The sequence below is a fragment of the Pediculus humanus genome, genomic scaffold (assembly GCF_000006295.1).
Source record: "Pediculus humanus corporis 1103172107590 genomic scaffold, whole genome shotgun sequence".
Classification (NCBI taxonomy): domain Eukaryota; kingdom Metazoa; phylum Arthropoda; class Insecta; order Psocodea; family Pediculidae; genus Pediculus; species Pediculus humanus.
Window position 1 is genome coordinate 95,247 of NW_002987204.1, and position 21,014 is coordinate 116,260.

The window sequence follows — 21,014 nt, forward strand, 5'->3', positions numbered from 1 at the left end:
GTACCTGAATCACTTGACTAACGGTTGCTTTGTAAACATTTCTAACGGTAATTCCTAAAAAAGTCCACGTTGAAACTAGTTTCTTTAATTAATCATCTTTTCTAAAAAAAAAAAAAAAAAAAAAAAAAAAAAAGTATTACTTATATATTTTAATTTAAACAAAAGTATTTCGTACAAAAAGTTTTTTCCTCTTTTATTTATACAAAATTATTTTCAACGTCATAAAATTTAAATTTTATTTAAATTCAAAATGAAACTAATAGTAAAACTAAGTGTACTACTAAAAACTTATCAGAAAATTTATAACAGTAAATTATTATTATTATTATTATACCTAATAAACTATTAATTTAAATAGAAAAAAATATATAGAAAATTTTGAAGAAAAAGAAAGTGCATTTAATTATATATATATATATATAAATAATAAAATTTTTACTGATTTTAGATAAATACATTTGCTAATATTGATAAAATAAATTTTTAAATAAAAAATAAATCCGTTACTTTTTTTTTTTTTTTTGCAAATATAAAGTCACCGCCATATTTTATCGTTTTTTTTCTTTTTCCACACTTTTATAATTATAAAAGAAAAGAAATATTTGAAGACCTATTGTAATGTATTTAGCATATTTTGTAGGTTATTCAACTTAAGAAAAAATTATTCATTTATTTGGACTTGTTCCAATTAGGTTATGGATTAAACGTTTGAAAAATTCATTTTCAAAAACTAATTTGTTTTAAAAAAAAATTATGTTAATTATGAATTGATTTTTATGTTTTGAGGCTTACTTGATACAATAACAAGTACGGAAGAATCAAAAGATTGCCCGGGAGTTTGCGTACACGCTTTAGCGACCGTTATTTGTTATGAAGTTTTAGAAAATGTTTCTTGTTCGAAACCTGCAATGAAATGTTGCATCGAAACCCCAAGCGGAGAAGGAAACGTGACGAAAGTACCATCAAATCCACCGACTACAGAAACGACAAAACCTGTTAAAACGTTACAGGCAAGTATGTTATGTGTATTTGGTATTTACGGTCATGTATTGATCTTCATAAATTTTTATTGTTATTATTCTCATTATTATTATTATTATTATTATTATTGTAGACTTCACAATCACCCGCAGGAAACAATGAAAGTTTTACAAAACCTAATATAAGAGATAATACCGGTGAGTTTTAGTTATGATTATGTATTCACTGATTGGATTTACTTTTCAACCAAAAACAATTTATTATTATTTAGTAAAAGCATGCCCTGGTGTTTGCGTTGCTGAAAGAATTGCCGATTATTGCGAAGCCGTTCTTAACGTTAACGATTTATGCAAACCTGGACTCAGATGTTGCGTTTCAAGTGACGTATACAGCGAAAACAAACAACAAAATCTTACGATTATTAATAAGAATGGTACAAAACCTTCAGATTCAGATGTAACTGTTAGGTACATTGTGTGAAATACCTGAAATTTCAAATTAATAAAAAAAAAACAATTGAAAATTAATTTATTTATTTACTTATTGTGCAGGCCACAATTGAAACCTTCGGTCGAAACACATGACTATCAGTCAAAAAATCCGTGCAGAGGAGAATGCGTCAGCGGTTTATTTGCTCTCTTTTGCGATGATATTGATGAAAATGCAAATTGTCCAGAGGGTGGAAGTTGTTGCATAACTAATTCTTCTCCACACGACGGTCCATCTTCTTCGTCACCCATGGTAACAACGACAACAACAACAACAACAGTTCCTTCCACCACTACAACCAGAAGGCCTTTAACAAGTTATCCTCCTCAATCTTCATACCCGAAATGTCCCGGTTTTTGTCTTCTTAATTTAATGGCTGCTTTCTGCGAAAAACCATCAGTGAGTGTATTTTTTAGTACGGATTACAAAAAAGGGAGTTTATAGAGAGTACTTATAAGAAAAATCTTTTACTGTAGGTTTTAATACCGAGAACATCTAATTGTCAAAAAGGACATATTTGTTGTGACAACACTAAAGTGGCGGTTACCTCAAAACCTCGTCCTACGACTAGAATAACTACTTCAACCACTACAACAACCACAACAACCCCTAATTCGGTGGTAACACGTCCAGATGACCGACCGGATTGTCCCGGATCATGTATTGTATCATATTTATCTTTTACCTGCTTTAGTAAGTATAGAAAAAATCATAATTAAACTCATAATTTATAATTTTTTTTTAGTATTAAAAATAAAATAATTTTTTTCAGGGAATGCGGACATGACAGATTTATTTAAATGTAGAAAATCAGGGACTCAATGTTGCGCTCCTAAATCAGTTATAAGAGATCATTTGGATAAGAAAAATGCAAATGTTAATCAAAGAAACGATAATGTCACCAACAACGGAAATGATAATTATCAAAAAAATGTAACGTCTTCCTTGTACAATACAAAATATTCACCAAGTCCACAAATCATTAATTCAGAACAACACACTACTCACGGTGGGAAATTGATATGAAATAAATGTCGAAAAACAAAACAAAACAAGAAGACGTTAGTAAAGACATTATTTTTTGCAGGAGGACCTTTAACGATGGACATTCCAACTCCAAGACCTACTATTTATAGTAAATATGTATGCGGCGTAAAAGGAACATCAAGAACGAGAGGTGGTAGAGTCGTAGGAGGAGAAGATGCTGATCCCGTTGAATGGTGTTGGCAGGTCGCTTTAATAAATTCCCTAAACCAATACCTTTGCGGAGGAGCTTTGATAGGCACACAATGGGTTTTGACAGCTGCTCACTGTGTAACAAAGTATGGCATCATTAAATGTGTTTTCCTACAAGAAAAAAAAGAAAAAAAATTAAAACGTGAATAACTTTTTTGAAATTTCAAGCATTGTGAGATCTGGTGATGCGATATACATCAGAGTCGGTGATCACGATCTAACACGAAAATATGGTAGCCCAGGAGCGCAAACCCTGAGGGTAGCAACAACCTACATACATCACAATCATAACAGTCAAACTTTAGACAATGATATAGCTCTATTAAAACTACACGGTCAAGCAGAATTGAGAGATGGCGTTTGTCTGGTATGTCTTCCAGCACGTGGAGTAAGTCAAGTAGCTGGAAAGAGATGTACCGTCACCGGTTATGGTTATATGGGAGAAGGTAAGAAATGCATTTTACTGTTACGTAAAGTAAGAAGTATCTAACAATACCTTAATGATTCCAGCTGGACCTATACCTTTAAGAGTTAGAGAAGCTGAAATTCCCATTGTTAGCGACGCAGAGTGCATACGTAAAATAAATGCGGTCACAGAAAAAATATTCATATTACCAGCTAGCAGTTTTTGTGCAGGTGGAGAAGAAGGAAATGACGCTTGCCAGGTACGTACAAACCATAACCTGAAAATATAATTTTAAAAAATTAAAAAAATTAATTCTCCATTACGATATTTTACAGGGAGACGGAGGAGGTCCTTTAGTTTGTGAAGATGATGGATTTTACGAGCTTGCTGGTTTGGTTTCTTGGGGCTTCGGTTGCGGACGAGTTAATGTACCTGGAGTTTATGTCAAGGTTTCCTCTTTCATAGGATGGATAAATCAAATAATTAGCGTTAACAACCTGTGAAAACAATCAGAATAATTTTTTAAAAAAAAAATCCCATGAGACTGGGGGTGTGTTACGTCACCACCCCCATTTTTACATAACGAGTGTTTATTTATTTATTATAATAAAATAGTATCAAAATAGTTAAATACAAAAGGATACATTTTTATAATAAAATACCAAAGGAATTATATTAGCCCACAATTTTATTCCCATGGTGATTATGGCTGCTTTTCCCCTCTTTCGTAAAATTTTTACATTTCACCGACGTGTGATTTATTATTATTATTATTATTTATTATTATAGGTCAGATTAATTAAATTATTATATCAATATATTTATATACTTAAATATTTTTATTGTCTTTATTTATTTATTTATTTTTATTTTTTTTTTACTAGCATATTTTTTCTTCACGAAAAAAGCTTAGAAAATACAATTTTTTTTTATATTTTTTTTTTTAAAACAAATAATAATAAAAAAATTTTATCGATTTTTTTCTTTTATTTTTTTGATTATATCAAATTGATTTTATTTTTATTTATACAAAATTTATTAATAATTAGCTGTCCGGTAAAAAAAAAAAAAAAAAAACAAAAAATAATAATAATAATAATAAAATTAAATTAAATTAAAAAAAAAAAAAATTATTTAATGATCTATTATTATTATTATTATTATTATTATTATACACGTGTAAGTACCGTCGACGACACTTGATGATATATATATATATATAATACTTATAAATATTAACGAATATTTTCGTATCGGATTAATAAAAAAAAAAACATTTGATTATTATTTGAGCTATTCAATGACCGTCAATTCATAGAATCAATACTATTATTATTATTATCATTATTATTATTATTATTATTATAAATATTTCCTATTAAATTTAAATAAAAAAACTTTTTACATATTAAACGTTTTTATTAAATATCGTTATTAAACGTGTTATTGTATTTTCCAAAGCCGATAACCAATCCACGTGCGATGGTGATACGGAAAAAACCGTTACGTCCAACGAATCCATTCCAATTAATTTTTTTTCTTCGACCGATACCTGATTCGTCGTATCGATCATTTCGCAATTTTTACAATTATTTTCCCCGTCGACGTTGGACTCATCGTCGACATCACCCAACCTTATTTTCGAATCGGATGGAACAGGATTCGTTTTCGAATCTTTCGCGAGACCGTTGTTTTTTTCCTTATCCGCGTCTCCAACATTTTCAGGTTTTAATATTTTCACACAGGTTTTATCTTCTAAAAAACAAAAATTAATTTACTTTACTTCATTTTCCTACCGTCGAAATAAAAAATTATTTAAAATTTTTTAATTTTTTTAATTACTTCCTGAACGATTCGGAGAACTTTGAGCCGTTCGAACTTTTTCTACCAAACACAAAAGGGTTTGTATTAAATTATCAGGGGGAGCGATGGGAACTTCGACGTTCGAATAAACCAATTCTAGAGCTCTTAAATCCGCATTTAACCTGTAAGCCATTGACAGTACGTCCATTTGTTGAACTTTTTGATTGAGGGAAGTCACTAAATTGTCAACTATTTGACACGTGTTATCGGATAAAACCCTAGACGCTACCTGAAAAGGTTTTCAAATTCTAATTATTACACAAACAAACAAACAAACAAACCTAACTCTTGAAACTCTTGATGATGGATTTTAAAAACTCACCTTTGGAAAAAAAGTATAAAGGAACTTGTATATAATTGGAACATTCAAACACGTTCTTTCATCTAATAAAATAGTTTCTATGTAGTCGATAAAAAAATTGTTACTTAAAAGTATCGAAATGTGTTTTTTATCCAATTGCTGAAATTTTTATAATAAAAAGAAAAAAATCAACGTAAAACGTCATCATTAAAAATTATTTTACATTGGATTGAATGATAATTACCGGAGTCGCGTATATATCCAACCAAAATTTAGGAAAATATGTCAGGTGTAAGGGAACACCTTCGAATCCGACAATTGCACTTAATTGAATCAAAGCCTCCGACATGCAATTATTATTAATGGCTAAACGACACATGACGTCAATAAAACCGTGATAAGGTGCAAAATAATTTAATAAATCTTCGTCGTAATCTTCGTTTTGACCCTTGAATTGGGGGGGGGGGAAAAAACAAAAAAAAAAAATTAAACCACGTGAATATTTATTATCAATAAAAAAAAAAAAAAAAAAAAAGGCTCAAACCTTCGGTTCGATTTGAGTGTTTGGTACGGCCATTTGAACCATCGGCCTCCTCGGAGCTTTAATACTAAATCCCGGGGGTTTGATGCCTTTCCGTGGAAAATAAGGTCCCATGGGTAGTGCGGCTGACGTGCTACTCTCTTGAAAGGCTGAATGGCAGTGAGAAAGAAGAGGAGTGAGAATTTGAATGACTTCTTTTGGTATAAGTACGAGAATTTCTTTTAGTAAATCTATAATAAAAGATAAAAAAAATTTTTTTTCCCCCCTCAATTCGCGTTTAATCGGGTAATAAATAAATTATACGAATATTTTTTTACCTAAAGCCAAATTTCTCATTTCTGAAGGATTGTATGAATTTTGCAACGTTGCCAGTTTTCTAACAACGTCTACCCAATCTTTGCAATTCATAATAACGGTTTTAGAATCTTTTTCGTTACCGGTGGATTGCGAATTGGTTAAAGTTTTCAAAATTCCAGAAATTACGCCTAAAAGTTCCATGAGTTCGGTACCGACGTGGCAAGCTGCGCTTTCGTGATATATCGTGTGAAGTGTTTGAAACGACTTGAAAAACAAACAAATAAATAAATACCAATATGAACTTCATTAAAGTCTACCTCCTACTCATAAGTACAATTTAGAGTACTCGAATACGTAAATTTAACTGAAAAAATATACTTTTGAATGTGAACTCACTTCGAAAAGGACTTGCAATCCGTTATTATATACAACAAATAATTTTTCTTCTTCTGATTCGACTAGAATTCTAAAAGCTGAAATTAATGTCACCCAAGACGTTCTCGGATCTATATTCTAAATAATATAAAGATAAAGACGTCTAAAATTTCGTAAAATCTTATAAAGTATTTAAATGTTAAAAAAAAATGTCTTATTACCTCCAAATACAATTGCATTGTTGATTTTCTAAAAGAAATAATTTCATTTACTTCTTGTTCGTTCATATCCGGATGTTTGGTCGCGAATATTTGCATTAATTTAAATAATTCTTCGACGGCCTGATGATAACAAAAAAAATTTTTTAGAAAAACACTCCTTAAAAAAAAAACAATTTAAAGACTTACCGCCGGATATTGATTAGGATAAGGAGTTATGTTTTTAAATGCCCAATTTAAATTTTGATGATTGGCCAAGTGTTTGGTGAATTGTCTAGATTGCTGACAGCAAAGTCTAAGAATTCCATAATAAGCTGGAAGCATTGCTCTATTAAACATAACTATTTCTTGATCTTCATGATCAGCCCTGGAAAAAAAAACAAAAAAAAAAAAAAAAAAACAATAAATTTTTTTCTTTTAATGGCGCGAGTAAATGCATAAAAAGAAAGAGGTTTTTTTTTTTTTTTTTTTTTACTTACAGAATGTAATTAAAAGCGATATTTTTTGTGACGACGGGATTACTAAGTATGAGATTAACATTTTCCGGACAATCAACGCAAACATGATGCCAAAAGGACAATAACGCTTGCTTGTTATAATGTACCGATATTGAAGGTTCCGATAAGTTTGGGAGGAATAAATTCCATAAATCCATAAAAAATGGTCCGAACTAAAAAAAAAAAAAAAAAAAAAGTTTTAGAAAAAAAACTATGAGTTCCTTGGCAAAAAAAAAATTTTTATTACCATCAATTTTTCAGTTTTAGTAGGACAGAAATAAAGAAGTAAAGTAAAATAAGCTGTTAATTTTGTCGGACCGTAGTCTTGCACGTCCGAATACTTTTTGGCTGCTTTCAATTTTCTAAGTAATAACATGTAAATTTCGTGAAGGACCGTTTGAGCTTCTTGATTCATGAGCAATTCCCTCGGGTGCATTAATCCTCTCGCCGATCTATAGCATTGTCGAAAATGTGCATTAGGTACCAGTGAAACTAACAAATAAGCGGCAGCTTGAAAAAAAAGAGGAGAAAAAAAAAAAAAAATTAATATAAAATAAACGATTAGTTGTATTTATACAAATATTTAAATAAATTTACCCGTTCTCACTCTTTGATTGCAGCTTTGCATTAGGTACGGTTCAACCCATTGATCTAAATTTTGTAAGACAAGGCTATGAGCCAAAGGATTTCGAGATACTTGAACCGCTAACCAATCTAAAACCGGTATCGGACATATTTCGGCAACCTTTAAATAAAAATTATTAAACTCATTACGTAATATTAACATAGAAAAATTTGAAGGAAATAAATAATAATATCGGGACTTCTTACATCCCAAATCCCCTGTAACACTAATTGAGAAAAACAAGGCATTCCTTCCAGAGTACTGTACGTGCTAGGCACGCTCGTCGGATCCGTTAAAAGTGTTAAAAGTTTTAAAAATGGCTGACTTATCTAAATAAAAAATTAATATATATGTTATTTAAATAATAATAATAATCATAATTTATAATATATTTTAAGAAATACATAATTTCATACTTCCGTATGCCTCGCTATTGTTTGAAAAATCATGGTTACTATCATTTGCGCTAATCGATCGTTATATTGACATAAGGCAAAAATTAAATTTCTAGTTTGATTTAAATTAATGGCATCTTTGGTTTGTTGATAAATGAAGGGAAACCATTTGCCGCCCGCGATGGCATTCATGTCCATTTGAGTCAATTCCAAACGTTTGTCTGGACCCCTGGATTTCTCTACAAGAGTCGCAATGAGCGTAATCATTTTTTCTAAAGATGCTGGTTTGTATCTGTCGGCGGAAGGTGGTAAAGCATCTTCTTCATCTTCTTCTTCGCTTAAAATTTCAACCTTGAATAAAAAATTATTTATAATTTTTTTTTTTTTTTTTTACTTGATTGATTATAATTTTGAAAATTTCAAATCGTGGTAGAATAGAACATCTTACAAAATCCGTTGTTTTTTGCCCGAGGTAAAAATTAACCATTTTCGATATGGCTTGAACTGAAATTAAAAACTGAGATTCTATTTCACCCATTTTGCTAAATTCGTACAAGAAAACAAAATATTCAGTCAAATGTTTTAAATGAGCTTTTGTCGTTCCATGGTCAAGCTAGAAAAAAAAAACACAAAAAAAATTATTATTAATTTTACGAAAAAATAATAGTTTAAATAATCAACGGTGGAATCAAGTAGAGTACAAACCAATAATAATAATTTTTTAACAAAAAGAGTAACGCAAGAATGAGTTCCTAATTTTTCTACATCTGAATCTTCAGTACCTTCATCTTCTGAATCAGACTTTAAATATAACGAAACGTGACTTTGCCTATTAGTGAGAGAGAGAGAGAGAGAAAAAAGATTAATTAATTAAAAAGAATCCCATCGTGATGGAATTTAAAAAAAAAATAATAATAATAATTTTTCCGACTTACTTTAATTGTTGTATGACGTGAATGCATAATCTTTGAAACATTTGCCGAATCATTTGATTTGGACATTTAATTAAAATTTGAACGGGCCACCAATCGTTTCTAGACATGTGTTCTAAAAACCATTCGCAAGCAGCTCGACTGGATACAAATTGTTTGGTAACCAATTCGACCCACTGAACCATCATAGGCTAAAATATAATATATATAATAATATAATATAATAATATAATATATAAACAAAGTAATTAATTTTACTTTTTCTTTGGCATGTATGTAAGTTTCTAAAAAAAAAGAAGTTGAAAGCTCAGCTGCTAGTTTTGTGATGTCTGAACTTTGACTGACCAACGTTTGAGGAATTTGTCCGCATATTTGCCACATGAAACTGCAAGAAGGAAAAATCAATATATATATATATATATATTACCAAAATATTTTGGTTTTTGATATTTTTTTTTTTTTTTTTTTAAATAACATTTTCATTTTTTACTAACTTGAAATAAGTGTGTTCGAATATATTTTTATCTCTTAGAAAATGCATGTTATCCCTCCAAATCCATTCTTCTAAATCTTTATTCAATTCGAACTGTGGTAAAACGACCGTTTTTTGCTCCGTCATTTCTTTACTACTTGACTGTTCCATTTCGTTTCCATCGAAACTTTCATCTTTTGAACATCTTTGCTCAACAGAATCACTACACCATTCATAAAAAAGCATATAAGCACTATTTGTCTTTTCAAAACTGAAATCCATAAACTTATCGTTGACGGAATCGTAAGTTTTGCTCTAAAATGTAAATTTAATTATTTTGTACAGGATCGAGCATCAAACTCTTGCATCTACTTCTTTTTTTTTTTTTTTTTAATTAAAGTAAACTGGGATTAGTAAGAACAGGCCAAGTCAAATAATAAAGATATAATATCTTCTTTGAATTCTGCTTTATTTTCTCTCCTTAATTTTTCACATCCGACACACAACCCAATGACTTTTTCATGTTATTTTCACTAATAAGGGGGGAAATAAATCAACTAAAAACATATTTGTGTTTTTTTTTTGTAAATAATAGACAAACGATGATTAATTTAAACTTACTGTCATTTCACCTCCGAAACATTCAGCCGCCAACTGATTAGGATCGAATGGCTTCACTTCGGCATCGTTAAATAAAAACCATTTGTCTCTATTGAGAGCAGTTCGATCTCTGATAAAACTATAATAATGTCCGCCATCTGCTGTTCCGGTATGAACCGTGACGCCGATCAAGTCGTACTCGTATCTTTCGTTAAAGTCATCGGTATCCGATAATTCATCCGATTTACTACTCAGTTGAGATTTCATTCTTTGCTCTTGATAATATTGAGGCATTAAATGTTTTTCAACGTAACCCGACATGTCGAGTCTCAACGGAAATGAAAATAGAGTATTGACTTTTTCCTTCAACATCGTTATCATGTTAAATGTATATCTCATTGTGTTAAAACATAAAATGTGAGGTAGTTTTTTAAAACACGCCCTAAAAATTCATTTGAATAATTAGAATAATTAAGATTTTAAAAGTTTTTAAATTTTAGTGGTGGTAACGCTTGCCTTTTTTCCGCTCTAACTTTCTTTCCACATTGCGAACAAGTATACATGTTATCACCCTCCAACGTATCCTTAACGGTTACTTCGTCTAATGATTCGTATATATTTCTCATATCGGTCACCTGACATCTCACCGTGTAAAATTCTTCGAGCGTTCGACTAACGTGATCACAGTCCTGAAAATTACGAAAAACTCGATATTGACAAAATCAAATTCGAAAAAAAAAAAAATAAAATAATTAGAAATACGTAAAAGAGAATGACTTACCAATGATACAACATTGTTGCTAATCACTCCCCCGAATAAAGTTTTAACTAATTTTTTCAATTCCGGTGTCATTTCTTCTAATTTCGAAACTAAATCGATAAAGAATTCGGCCATGTCTTTTTGCTCTCCCGTATTCAGCGGCTGGTGATCCATTGTGTAAACTTTACAAAAACTTCTCGGATTGTACGCTTTTCTTTCGCTTTCCTGCAAAATTTAATTAATTAATTAGTTGCCGCGAAACTTACAAAAAGGCTTTAAAAAAGTTTTTCTTACCAATAAATAGGCAAACATTCTTTGAAGTTCTTTAAGGGTTTCTTCGTGTTTGCTCCCGGAATCACATTTTGCGTCTAATATGGAAGATCTCGCTTGAGGCATCATGTATAAATGTTGCATGCAAGATGCCATGTAACACGTCGCTCCTAAATTTGTTAATCCGACATATCCGCAATCAGATCTGACATCTTCGTGAGGCCAATAATCCCAGGGATAAAGATAATGAGGTCCTGAAAAAAAAAAATTTAAAATTCATAAATACATTTTGCATATATTTTTAATAATTTAGGTATTTACACAAAGCGTTGGTTACCTTGTTGGTTTTGTCGAAGAACTTTTTCATGAAGAATTAAATAATTTTCAGGAGCGCTTCGAACCATTTCTACCATCAAATCATATGTAGAAGATCGAGCCAATTGAGATTTACATTTAGGCAAATACCTTTTCTTTGGATTTGGTAAAGCGAATAGAAATTCAAATAGCTAAAACGAAATCAAATAAAAAACCTGCATGTAATAGTAAAATAAAACAAATATAAATGTTGCACCAGAATGATGCCATGAAATTTTTGTTGATTTTTTTTTTTTTGTATACGGTATAATCTACATTTAAAAAAAACTATATAAATACCTGAATTAAAAAATCTTGGCCTTCTTTACTCGTTTTAAAAGGAGGAAAATGTTTGACGACATTTGTCTCTAAATTTAGTAATCCGATAAGGCCACTATCTTCAACTGTATTATGCCTGCTTTCTAAATAATCTCTCGTTATGATGGAATTTGCAAGCAACCGCGCCAACGCATCTATGTCTAACAAACATCCTTGTGGATCTTCAATGCTTTCTGCTTTTTAAAAAATTATATTAGAATTGTTTTTTTTTAAACAAACATCTAATTCATTCGAAATGATTATTTAACCTTTAATTAAATCTGAAGATAAACTGTCCACTAAACGACAAAGCAACCAGAAATAATCTCTGCATGCTGGCCCATACGGCTCTTTGCCATCTTCAACCGACTGATGAAGTGGAGTCTAAAAAAAAAAAAAAAAAAAAAATTGAAAATTGGGAAAATTTCGTATTCGCACAAATGTAATAATTATAATTTTTTTTCTTTGTTTTATAAAAAAAAATCACCTCATATTTTTGGGGACCCATACTTTCGGCAATGGACAAGAATTCAAGGAGTTTCGTCAGCATCGGAGTGACGAGAGAAAATGACGTGTCACTTGAATCTGCACAACCCGTCGTACACAGACATAATCGATATAAGGCAGTGCAAACCTCTCTTCTGACGGCAGGTTCGGGATCTTCTAATACCAAACGTTTCAACCATAGAGATAAATTAGAAGAATTAAAAAGTCTTTCTCGAACTGAATTTCCTGAATGCATCCATGAAACGAGAAGTGACATTGCGTAATGAACTACCTGAATAAGAATTTTTTTTTTATTAAAAGTTATATTATAATTTAATTTTTATAAAGTTTTTGTTCGATAAATTTCTCTGACCTCCATTTTATTATATTTGCATTTGTGTACACCTTCTTTAATTTAATCAAAAAAAAAAAAAAAAAAAAAAAAAACATTAAAAATGTATGTCTAAGTACCTGAGCACGACCCCAGAATCCAGTTTTGTAATGATTGGGGTCTCGAGGAAGAGACGCATCGTATAAAATGCTGGTAAGCCTCGTCATGACTCCATCAACATTTAACATTTGCAACATGGCTTCGTTAAGTTGAGAAATTGGTTTTTCTAAATTACTTTTTTTTATTCTTTTTTGTTTATTTCTAGGCGTGTTGTCATTTTCACCGGATTCAGTTCTACTGTCACCTTGAACCATACCCAACTGACACAGTAGTTTCAAAAGTGAAGCCAAACAATCTTGTTGCCATTCGCTACCATCTATTCTTTGAAGAGTACCTAAAAAAAAAAAAAAAAAGTATAATGAGCAATATTTTATTATTGAATGTCAATGTCATTTGTATTCGTTTAAACAAAAAACCAGATAAATTACCAGACATAAATATGTCAAAAAGATGTCTCAAACCTCCTTGTTTTATAAATATTTCACTCCAAGGTTTGTTTACATTATTTTCTTTTTCATCGACTCGAGTCATCTGAAAAAAAAAAAAAAAAAAAAAAAAAAAAATTAAAATAATTAAAATAAGAAAATTTTCATATGATTATAAAAAAAGTTTTGCACAGACCTTGTGCTTTTTCTGATTAGAAGCCCTGCATAAAGATTCTACTATATATAACGAGTACATGAGCTTTTGAGGAGTTGATGGATCTAATAATTCTTGCAACGTCACATCGCTAGAATTTTCTAAATTTTGAAATCCTTCTAAAAGTTTTGGACTTGTAGGCAACAGCGTGAGAATGTCCCAAACTCTTCTTGATAATACCTGGGCTTTGGTGTGTGGAATTTGATGCTGTAAATAAAAATAATTTAATTAATAATGTATAACAAATTAATAAGTAAATAAATAAATAAAATTGGTAAGGTACATACGCCTCCTTTGACTGTAGTTTTCATTGCACTTAAAGTTTGCATTAGGTGAAACAATTGTTCAAAGTACTGTTGTTGTAATAAAAGAAGAGTGGGAAGATTTTCCCGTGACGGAGGGGGAAGAGTTGATGGTGAATCGGAAGAATCTCTAATTTTTTGAGGTCTTGAAGCTCCAACCGACAAATAAACCAACTAAAGTGGACAAAACAAAAAATAAATAAATAAAATGAATAAATGCATAAATTAAAATCGAATCAAGAAGGAATTTTAAAATTTTTTACCTGAGAATCTTTGAACATCATTTCTTGTAATGTTTTTTCGTCAAGTTCAGTGGTTAGCTCTTGACCCTGTGTAATCATTCGTATGGGTCCATCACTGAGAAGATTACTAAGTGACACGATATCTTTGTCTTCTTTTAATTTTTTCTTTAAAAAATCAAAAAAAAATCAAAAAATTTTTTGAAGTTTGTTAAAAAAAAAAAAAAAAAAATTGTTTTAAACGCAAATTAACTCACGGGTATGTTTTCCCACCACTTGGCAACCTCTGCTCTTAATTCAGCAACATAATCACTGCTTAAAAGTTCTAATGTTACTTTTTCAGTCAGGCCTGCAGGTTGAACAATCACCCGTATTGGTACGCAACCTCTTTCTCCACTCATTATTTGCACGTGACTTCCAACGCATTTCCCTTCCAACATCCATCGGCGAAGATGATAAGCGTATCTGAAATAGGAATTTTTCAGTTAATATTTCGACTTGATATTTTGAAAATTTTTTTTTGAAATTTTAAAAAAAAAGTACCTTTTTTTAAATGTTTCCAAGTGAGTTTTAAGTAGTACCAAAGCTCTTTGAATGCACAACAAACTCGATTCTTCGGCTGTTCCCAATTCAAGTGAAGCCGACGCTAAATAACTCATGCATTGCGAAATAAATTCTTTTTCGTATTCCAAATTCCTACTCATATAATACTGATTTATGTACTGAATGGCTGACATGCTTATATCTTGAATATAATAAAAATAATTTTTAAATTAAATTTAAAGACTTATTTACAAAAGATTTTAAATTAAATTAATGACGCTTACCAGTTTTATTTGCTTTTAATGCGACTTTCCATAAATAGTCCATGCCGACCAAATCGACGTCCCGTACGAAATTAGAATCCGAGTGAGAAAATGCAAATCTAGCTAAATTATGCAATTGTTGAAAAAGAGTCAAGCCCACGATGCTCATTGTTTCAGGTGGTAAAGATGGTAACTTTTTCATATATAAATATTTAAGGGCATCGATACCCAAAGCATGCTGTTGACCTTTGCTTCTCGCATTATTCAATAACCAACTAAATAACTCGTCCGAACATTGAGGATCGGTAGCCAAACATGACCAAAGTGTATCTACTTGATTTAAACTTAACCTTTTTAAAGCAAAAAAAAAAAAAAAAAATGTCAAAATTAAATTTCTTTTTTTGAGTAAAAAAAAAAAAAAAAAAAAAAACTTTAGTAAAATACCTAAAACAATCTGGAGAACCTAATGGTGAAAATACGGAAGATAAAAATTGAAGTCGAACATTTATCTCAGTCTGATGAGAATAAAATTTTGGTCCCTCTAATGAATAAACTTGTAGATTGTTAAAAAAATGTTTCATCATGTGCAGCTTATGTTCAGCCCACGTAGTTATCGAATGAGTATTGGTTCCTCGAAATTCCTGGAATGACACGAAAAGTTTTGGAAGGAGTCGAAGAGACACGACGACGGACCTGGAAAAAATAAAAATAATTAAATAAATAAGGTTTGCAATTATTTACTTATTTTTTATAATGTACATATATATAAATTCATAAAACCTGTTACTGATAATACGTCTTACCAATTCATAGAAAGATTTTCAAGGCACCCTTCAATAAATTTCATTCTGATAAGTCTTTCAGTATTGTAACACAATAAATTTGAAAGAATTTTTTCAGCTTCGGCCGCTAAAACTTCACCTAATTGTTCCTAAAATAATATTAAATAATTTTTAATATTTATCACATCACCCCCCCAACAAAATAAATAAAATAAAATAAATAAATAATTACTATTTTATCATCCTGAAGTAAATCCCATAATAATGTATTTCCAGGACGACAGACATCATCGATTTTGAAATGAGTATTAATTCTGGAAAACCCTGATCTACAGGGAACTTTCATTGAATGATATGCCAAATTATTTAACTGAAAAAAAAAACAAAACAAAACAAAAATAGCAATAAAAAGTAAAATGATATTAAATAAATATTATAAAATAAATGTATTAGGAGGAACCTGTATTTCTTTAGCAGCAAGTTGAGCCAATTCTTCTTCTTCGCAACCGGAATCTTCTTCGAAATCCGCCATATTTTTTTCCGATTTATTACTAATTCGAGATGAATAACTACCTCCCTCTTCTAAACTCATTTCTTCGACATCTCTATTCAAACAATAATACAATGATAAAATAATAATAATAATAGAAACGATTACGTCGTAAATTTAATTTGTTAACGACGTTTTAAATAAAATTACCTTCCTTGATGAACATCAAGAAGAAACGAAGGGCAATCGTGAATTTCGTCTCCTCTTATTAAACCAGATAATTCATTCATAACTCCATTTGAACCTACTGAACAAGGTAAACTTATTATCCCACGATTTTTAGATTCGTTTGAACTTTTTTCTAATAATTGTTCTTTATTGACTTTACTTTTGCTTTTAAAACATTTTCTAAAAAATAAAAAAAAAAAATTATCACATCTAAGTAAAAACCCATTAGTTGTATTTCAATTGTTTAAATGATTAGATTTAATAAATGAAGTTGAATAAAAAAATTAATTAATAAATTTTTTAGTGCAAAAATTATAAATGTTAATAAAGAAAATTACGATATTTCTTGTTTTTTCGATTTTGAATTTTCTTTCGCTCCTTTTAAATCTGATTCAGACTCTTCAGTATCTGCATCCTCTTCTAAATATTTCACAGAAGAATTTCCAGAAAGCTCTAAAAAAAAAGTTTTTACATAAATAAATTCACTTATTAATATATATATATGTTAAACCTTTTTTTAGGTTTTTAACTCTAAAAAAAAATTAGGGCTCACCCGAATAAACAGAATCAGAAAATTTTCTTTTTTTAAATACTTTTTTTTTTAATTTTAAACTTGAATCTTCGTTGCCAGATTTTTCACCGTCGGCATCATCTTCGCTTTCAGTTCTACCATTATTTTCTTTTTTATGTTTTTTTCGATGTCCTCCTACGTTACATTTTAAAGATTCTTTTAATTCTTTTCTACTAGCTTCTCCATTTTTTCTTTTTGAAATTTTTCTCTTGGTAATATATTTTTTCCATAGAGATAGTGAAACTTCTTTTAGTAACGTATTAGTTTTTAATGAATTGACTTGAGAAGGACTTTTTTTATACAAGACGTTGAGACGATTAGATTTTGTAATTTTTCCCTTTTTAAATAACCTAAACGAAAATGCATAGAAAATGAAAATAATTTGAATGATCAATGATATAATTATAAATGAAAAAATTTATATTTTCCATACCGTTGACGTGGTAAAGAATGAGCATGCGCAGAAAAAGGTTGCTTTTTTATTTTTTTACTGCCTTTGAAATCATGATTTTCATCCTGCTCATTATCTTCATCTTCGTCATCATTCGGATTATCATCATCATCATCATCATCATCATCATCTTCCTCGTCATCGTCATCATCATCGTCATCGTCATCATCATCATCGTCATCGTCATCATCATCGTCGTCATCATCATCATCATCATCATCATCTTCACCGTTATCATCTTCATCATCTTCATCATCATCATCATCTCCATTACCATTACCATCATTATCTCCATCATCATCATCTTCCTCATTATTATCATTTATATTATTATCATCATCATCATCATCACCACCATCATCATTTTCCCCATTCCCAGCTTCAATTTCAGCATCATCAATGTCTCCTTCTTCATTATTATCATTATCTATTTCTTCAATTGCGTTGTCATCACCTTCATTAGCATTTCCGACTTTTAAGCTTTCTTAAATTTAAAAAAAAAAAAAAATATTGTAAGTCGTGTAAGGAAGTAAAGAGTAATAATAAATAACTTACCTTCAGAAGAATGTTCAGATCTATGAATTTGATCTTCTCGAAAATGACTCCTTTTCTTTTTACAGGGTATCGGGCCTTCACTTTCATCGCTGGGTGATTTAAGAGCCTCGCTGTGTTGACTACTATCAATCTGTAAATTTAAAATAATCAATTTTTAAAACAGAATAATAATATATAAAAAAATTTAATTAGAAATAATTTATACATTTTCATCTTCGGTTGCGCTTGCTTCAAGGCTAACAGAATTTTCACTGCTCGTTAAATCGTGACTATGACTTTTAATTCCAGAAAGAGCAATTTTATTCAAATTTAAAAAAGGAAGTTCGTTCGGAGTATGATAAGTTCCTCCACTCGTCCAGATAAATTTAATTAAAGCAGATGCCAAAAACAAACTCTAGAATAAAAAACAAGTCCTTGTAGTAAAAAATATCATTTTTAATATTTTAATTATATATTTCCAATTCGACTGCTTGAAATAATTTTTTGCAACAAAATTTAGCTTATTCTAACTTGCTCAGTGTGATCCTTCGGTTCTAATTTACAAAGCAAATTGTATAAATACAAAACGGGACCAGTTTCCAAATTGTTAATAAAAGGAGGTAATAAATCATGAACTTGTTTGCTGCAATGTTTAAGCTGAGCTGCTTGCCAAATAATATCTATATGTTCATTTGTTATTTTGCATTCCATGGCTAAAAAGTTTAAAATAATATGGCTTTGTTTTATAACCTGTAACAAGAAAAATAAGATAAATGAATAAGATACGTTAATAAAAAGTATTATTTATTTTATTATTATTGTAATAATTCACCTCTATATGCAAATTTGGACCAAAAATATGTGAAATTATTTGTACTTCGATTAGCCAGTCTGCTAAGTTCTGCCCAACTGATTCTACTTCAATCATATTTTCGTTATTACATAATTCATTAAAAACAGTAATGTAACTATTAATTTGAGCAATTCCAGCAAGCCTCATTGTTAATGTTGAACTATTGAAATATTTAAAAGCCAATTCTAATCCATCTTTATCAAATGTGGGAGAATCGAACGGTTCTTTAATCGCATTCCACATATATTCTGTAAGTAAAAGATTATTTTTTTAACAAACAATCATTAAAGAGTTTTTTATTTTATGGTTTTCTAAATATATTAAACTGACCAGCTGTGTTTTTAATACCAGGTAGACGGAGATCTTTATCCTGAAGACTACACATGTATTTAAGTATACAGGACCTAACAGGAACGAATAAAGTCATAATTGAACGAGTGTTTAGCCAGAGTTTAACATTGCAAACTATAGCAGTAAGAGAATGTGCTAGTGAAACTGATAAACTTTCTGATGTTTGATCTTCGAAACATTTTGTTATTAATTGAAATCCTCCACATTTACAAAATAAAGAGACATTTTTAATTAAAAAATATGGTACTTCCATATCGGCAATTTCACAAAAAACATTTATACTAGAAGATTCTAATTGAGACAAATCATCGGATTTTGTGTGACAGCCAAGTTTATAAGCCTTTAAAAAAAAATAAAGATTAAAATTTTTCAAAATAAATTTTATCCTCCCAATTTGAAAAATAAAATATATGCAAAATTTAGATTTTTGACATTTACTTGATATAATGGAAAATTCATAAGAAATAATTTTGATATGAAATTAAAAAATTTTTCTTTTTCCTGCAAATTCCACGTTTCTCTATTTTCTTCGCTGATTCCATTTTTTTGATTTAAATTATTTATGATTTCTTCTTTTTCATGATCTTGTCCTTTCTTTGAATTACTAACTATTGTATTGGACAAGGTTTTAAGTAAATCTTTTATTTCTAAAATAGCTAAGTATATAACTGCTTGGGAAAAGTAACTAAATCTTTCAAAATTTTTAGCATCTCTAAGTATACATAAACATTGCCTGAAATAAAATGATATTATTAAATTTACAGGAACCAATTATTAAAACTTTCATAAATATTCATAATTTAAAATGTTAGAAAAAAATTTTTTTTTTTTTTTTTTTTTTTACCTTTGATTAAATAAATGTATAAATTGATAAAAAATTTCAATATCATTTTTTTTTAAAACTGCAGTTTCATAAAATGTTTCTGACAGTTTATTGCCATCTGAAAAAAAATAATAATAATAATTTGAAATTTCATAAACCTTAAATAGAAAAAATTAACTTTAAAATAAAAACAAATAATTACATTACAAAAAATTTGAAAAGAAAAAAAATTTATTAATTATCAGTAAGGTTTTATAAGTTAAAACTGTTTGTAAATTATTGTCTTATGAAATTAAAATTTTTAATTTTAATGAGTGAATTTATTCAGCTGATACTGTTAAATAGTAGTTATCAATCAAAATTATATCATTATAAACTAAGTAAGAAATTGTTATTTACAGCAAGAATTTTAAAAAAAACTTCCCTTTAATTTTTAAAATAAATAGTGCAACAATTTATTAATAATATTTAAAATAAACTTTTTACAAAAAAAAAAAAATTCAAGGAAAATACAGTTTTAAAACACGTTAAATGTATATTCTTTTAATTTAATTTTTTTTTAGATTAATTTTTTTTTGAAAAATTATCGTAAAGTAGTAATAATAATTTACGTTTACTAAAAACTTTCCGGGCTGACAAGTACAATAATACTTACATGACAACAAAAGTCCCAAAAAATCGGAACAAATTTCACACATTGTAAAGCCAATGAAACCAAATATAGTGAGAAAGTTTAAAAATTGTCATATTATTTTAAACAATTAATTTGTACGCGATTTAAGTAATAAAGGCGTACGCTAATATTTAATATTGAATAATTCTTAAATAAAATCATTAACCTAATCCACCATTTTTATAAAAGTAGTTTAAAAAAATTGTAGATGGCGGTTCCTCTCCTTGCCCAAAAGCTTACTCTGTAAACTAATTTTTGGCTCTTAAAAAGTTACAACTAACATATAATCAGGTTTTTCTTTTAAAACACACAAAACTTATTGTCAATTCGAATTATTAATTTATTTTTAAATATAAACATTCACTTAATTCAAAAGAAATTTCAGATAGCTACCTACTACATTGC

The 21,014-nt window shown here is 29.4% G+C and overlaps 2 protein-coding genes across 2 annotated transcripts; one reads left to right on the forward strand and one right to left on the reverse strand.

Annotated features, from left to right (window-relative positions):
- Positions 1-618: 618 nt before the first annotated feature.
- On the forward strand, positions 619-3,615 carry Phum_PHUM227210 (salivary plasminogen activator beta precursor, putative; the record flags this gene model as incomplete). The annotated part of the gene is made up of 11 exons (XM_002425856.1): positions 619-640; positions 787-1,046; positions 1,115-1,178; positions 1,253-1,448; positions 1,533-1,869; positions 1,947-2,163; positions 2,243-2,479; positions 2,558-2,792; positions 2,875-3,152; positions 3,217-3,371; positions 3,448-3,615. 11 exons carry the CDS (start codon positions 619-621, stop codon positions 3,613-3,615), a joined length of 2,169 nt encoding a protein of 722 aa, XP_002425901.1.
- Positions 3,616-4,370: 755 nt separating this feature from the next.
- On the reverse strand, positions 4,371-19,910 carry Phum_PHUM227220 (ubiquitin specific protease, putative; the record flags this gene model as incomplete). The annotated part of the gene is made up of 51 exons (XM_002425857.1): positions 4,371-4,405; positions 4,553-4,867; positions 4,964-5,204; positions 5,298-5,435; positions 5,521-5,724; positions 5,821-6,047; positions 6,135-6,378; positions 6,511-6,627; positions 6,711-6,830; positions 6,897-7,074; positions 7,187-7,377; positions 7,452-7,714; positions 7,802-7,949; positions 8,036-8,158; positions 8,246-8,575; positions 8,673-8,837; positions 8,930-9,053; positions 9,160-9,347; positions 9,415-9,541; positions 9,651-9,943; positions 10,250-10,670; positions 10,745-10,917; positions 11,010-11,213; positions 11,283-11,512; positions 11,596-11,764; positions 11,913-12,103; positions 12,200-12,314; positions 12,418-12,708; positions 12,888-13,201; positions 13,296-13,398; positions 13,489-13,713; positions 13,794-13,982; positions 14,072-14,199; positions 14,301-14,512; positions 14,591-14,792; positions 14,875-15,203; positions 15,298-15,546; positions 15,657-15,784; positions 15,868-16,005; positions 16,096-16,240; positions 16,336-16,533; positions 16,692-16,806; positions 16,907-17,274; positions 17,358-17,859; positions 17,931-18,060; positions 18,136-18,324; positions 18,441-18,659; positions 18,742-19,010; positions 19,093-19,453; positions 19,552-19,846; positions 19,876-19,910. 51 exons carry the CDS (start codon positions 19,908-19,910, stop codon positions 4,371-4,373), a joined length of 10,608 nt encoding a protein of 3,535 aa, XP_002425902.1.
- Between the last annotated feature and the right edge of the window lie 1,104 nt (positions 19,911-21,014).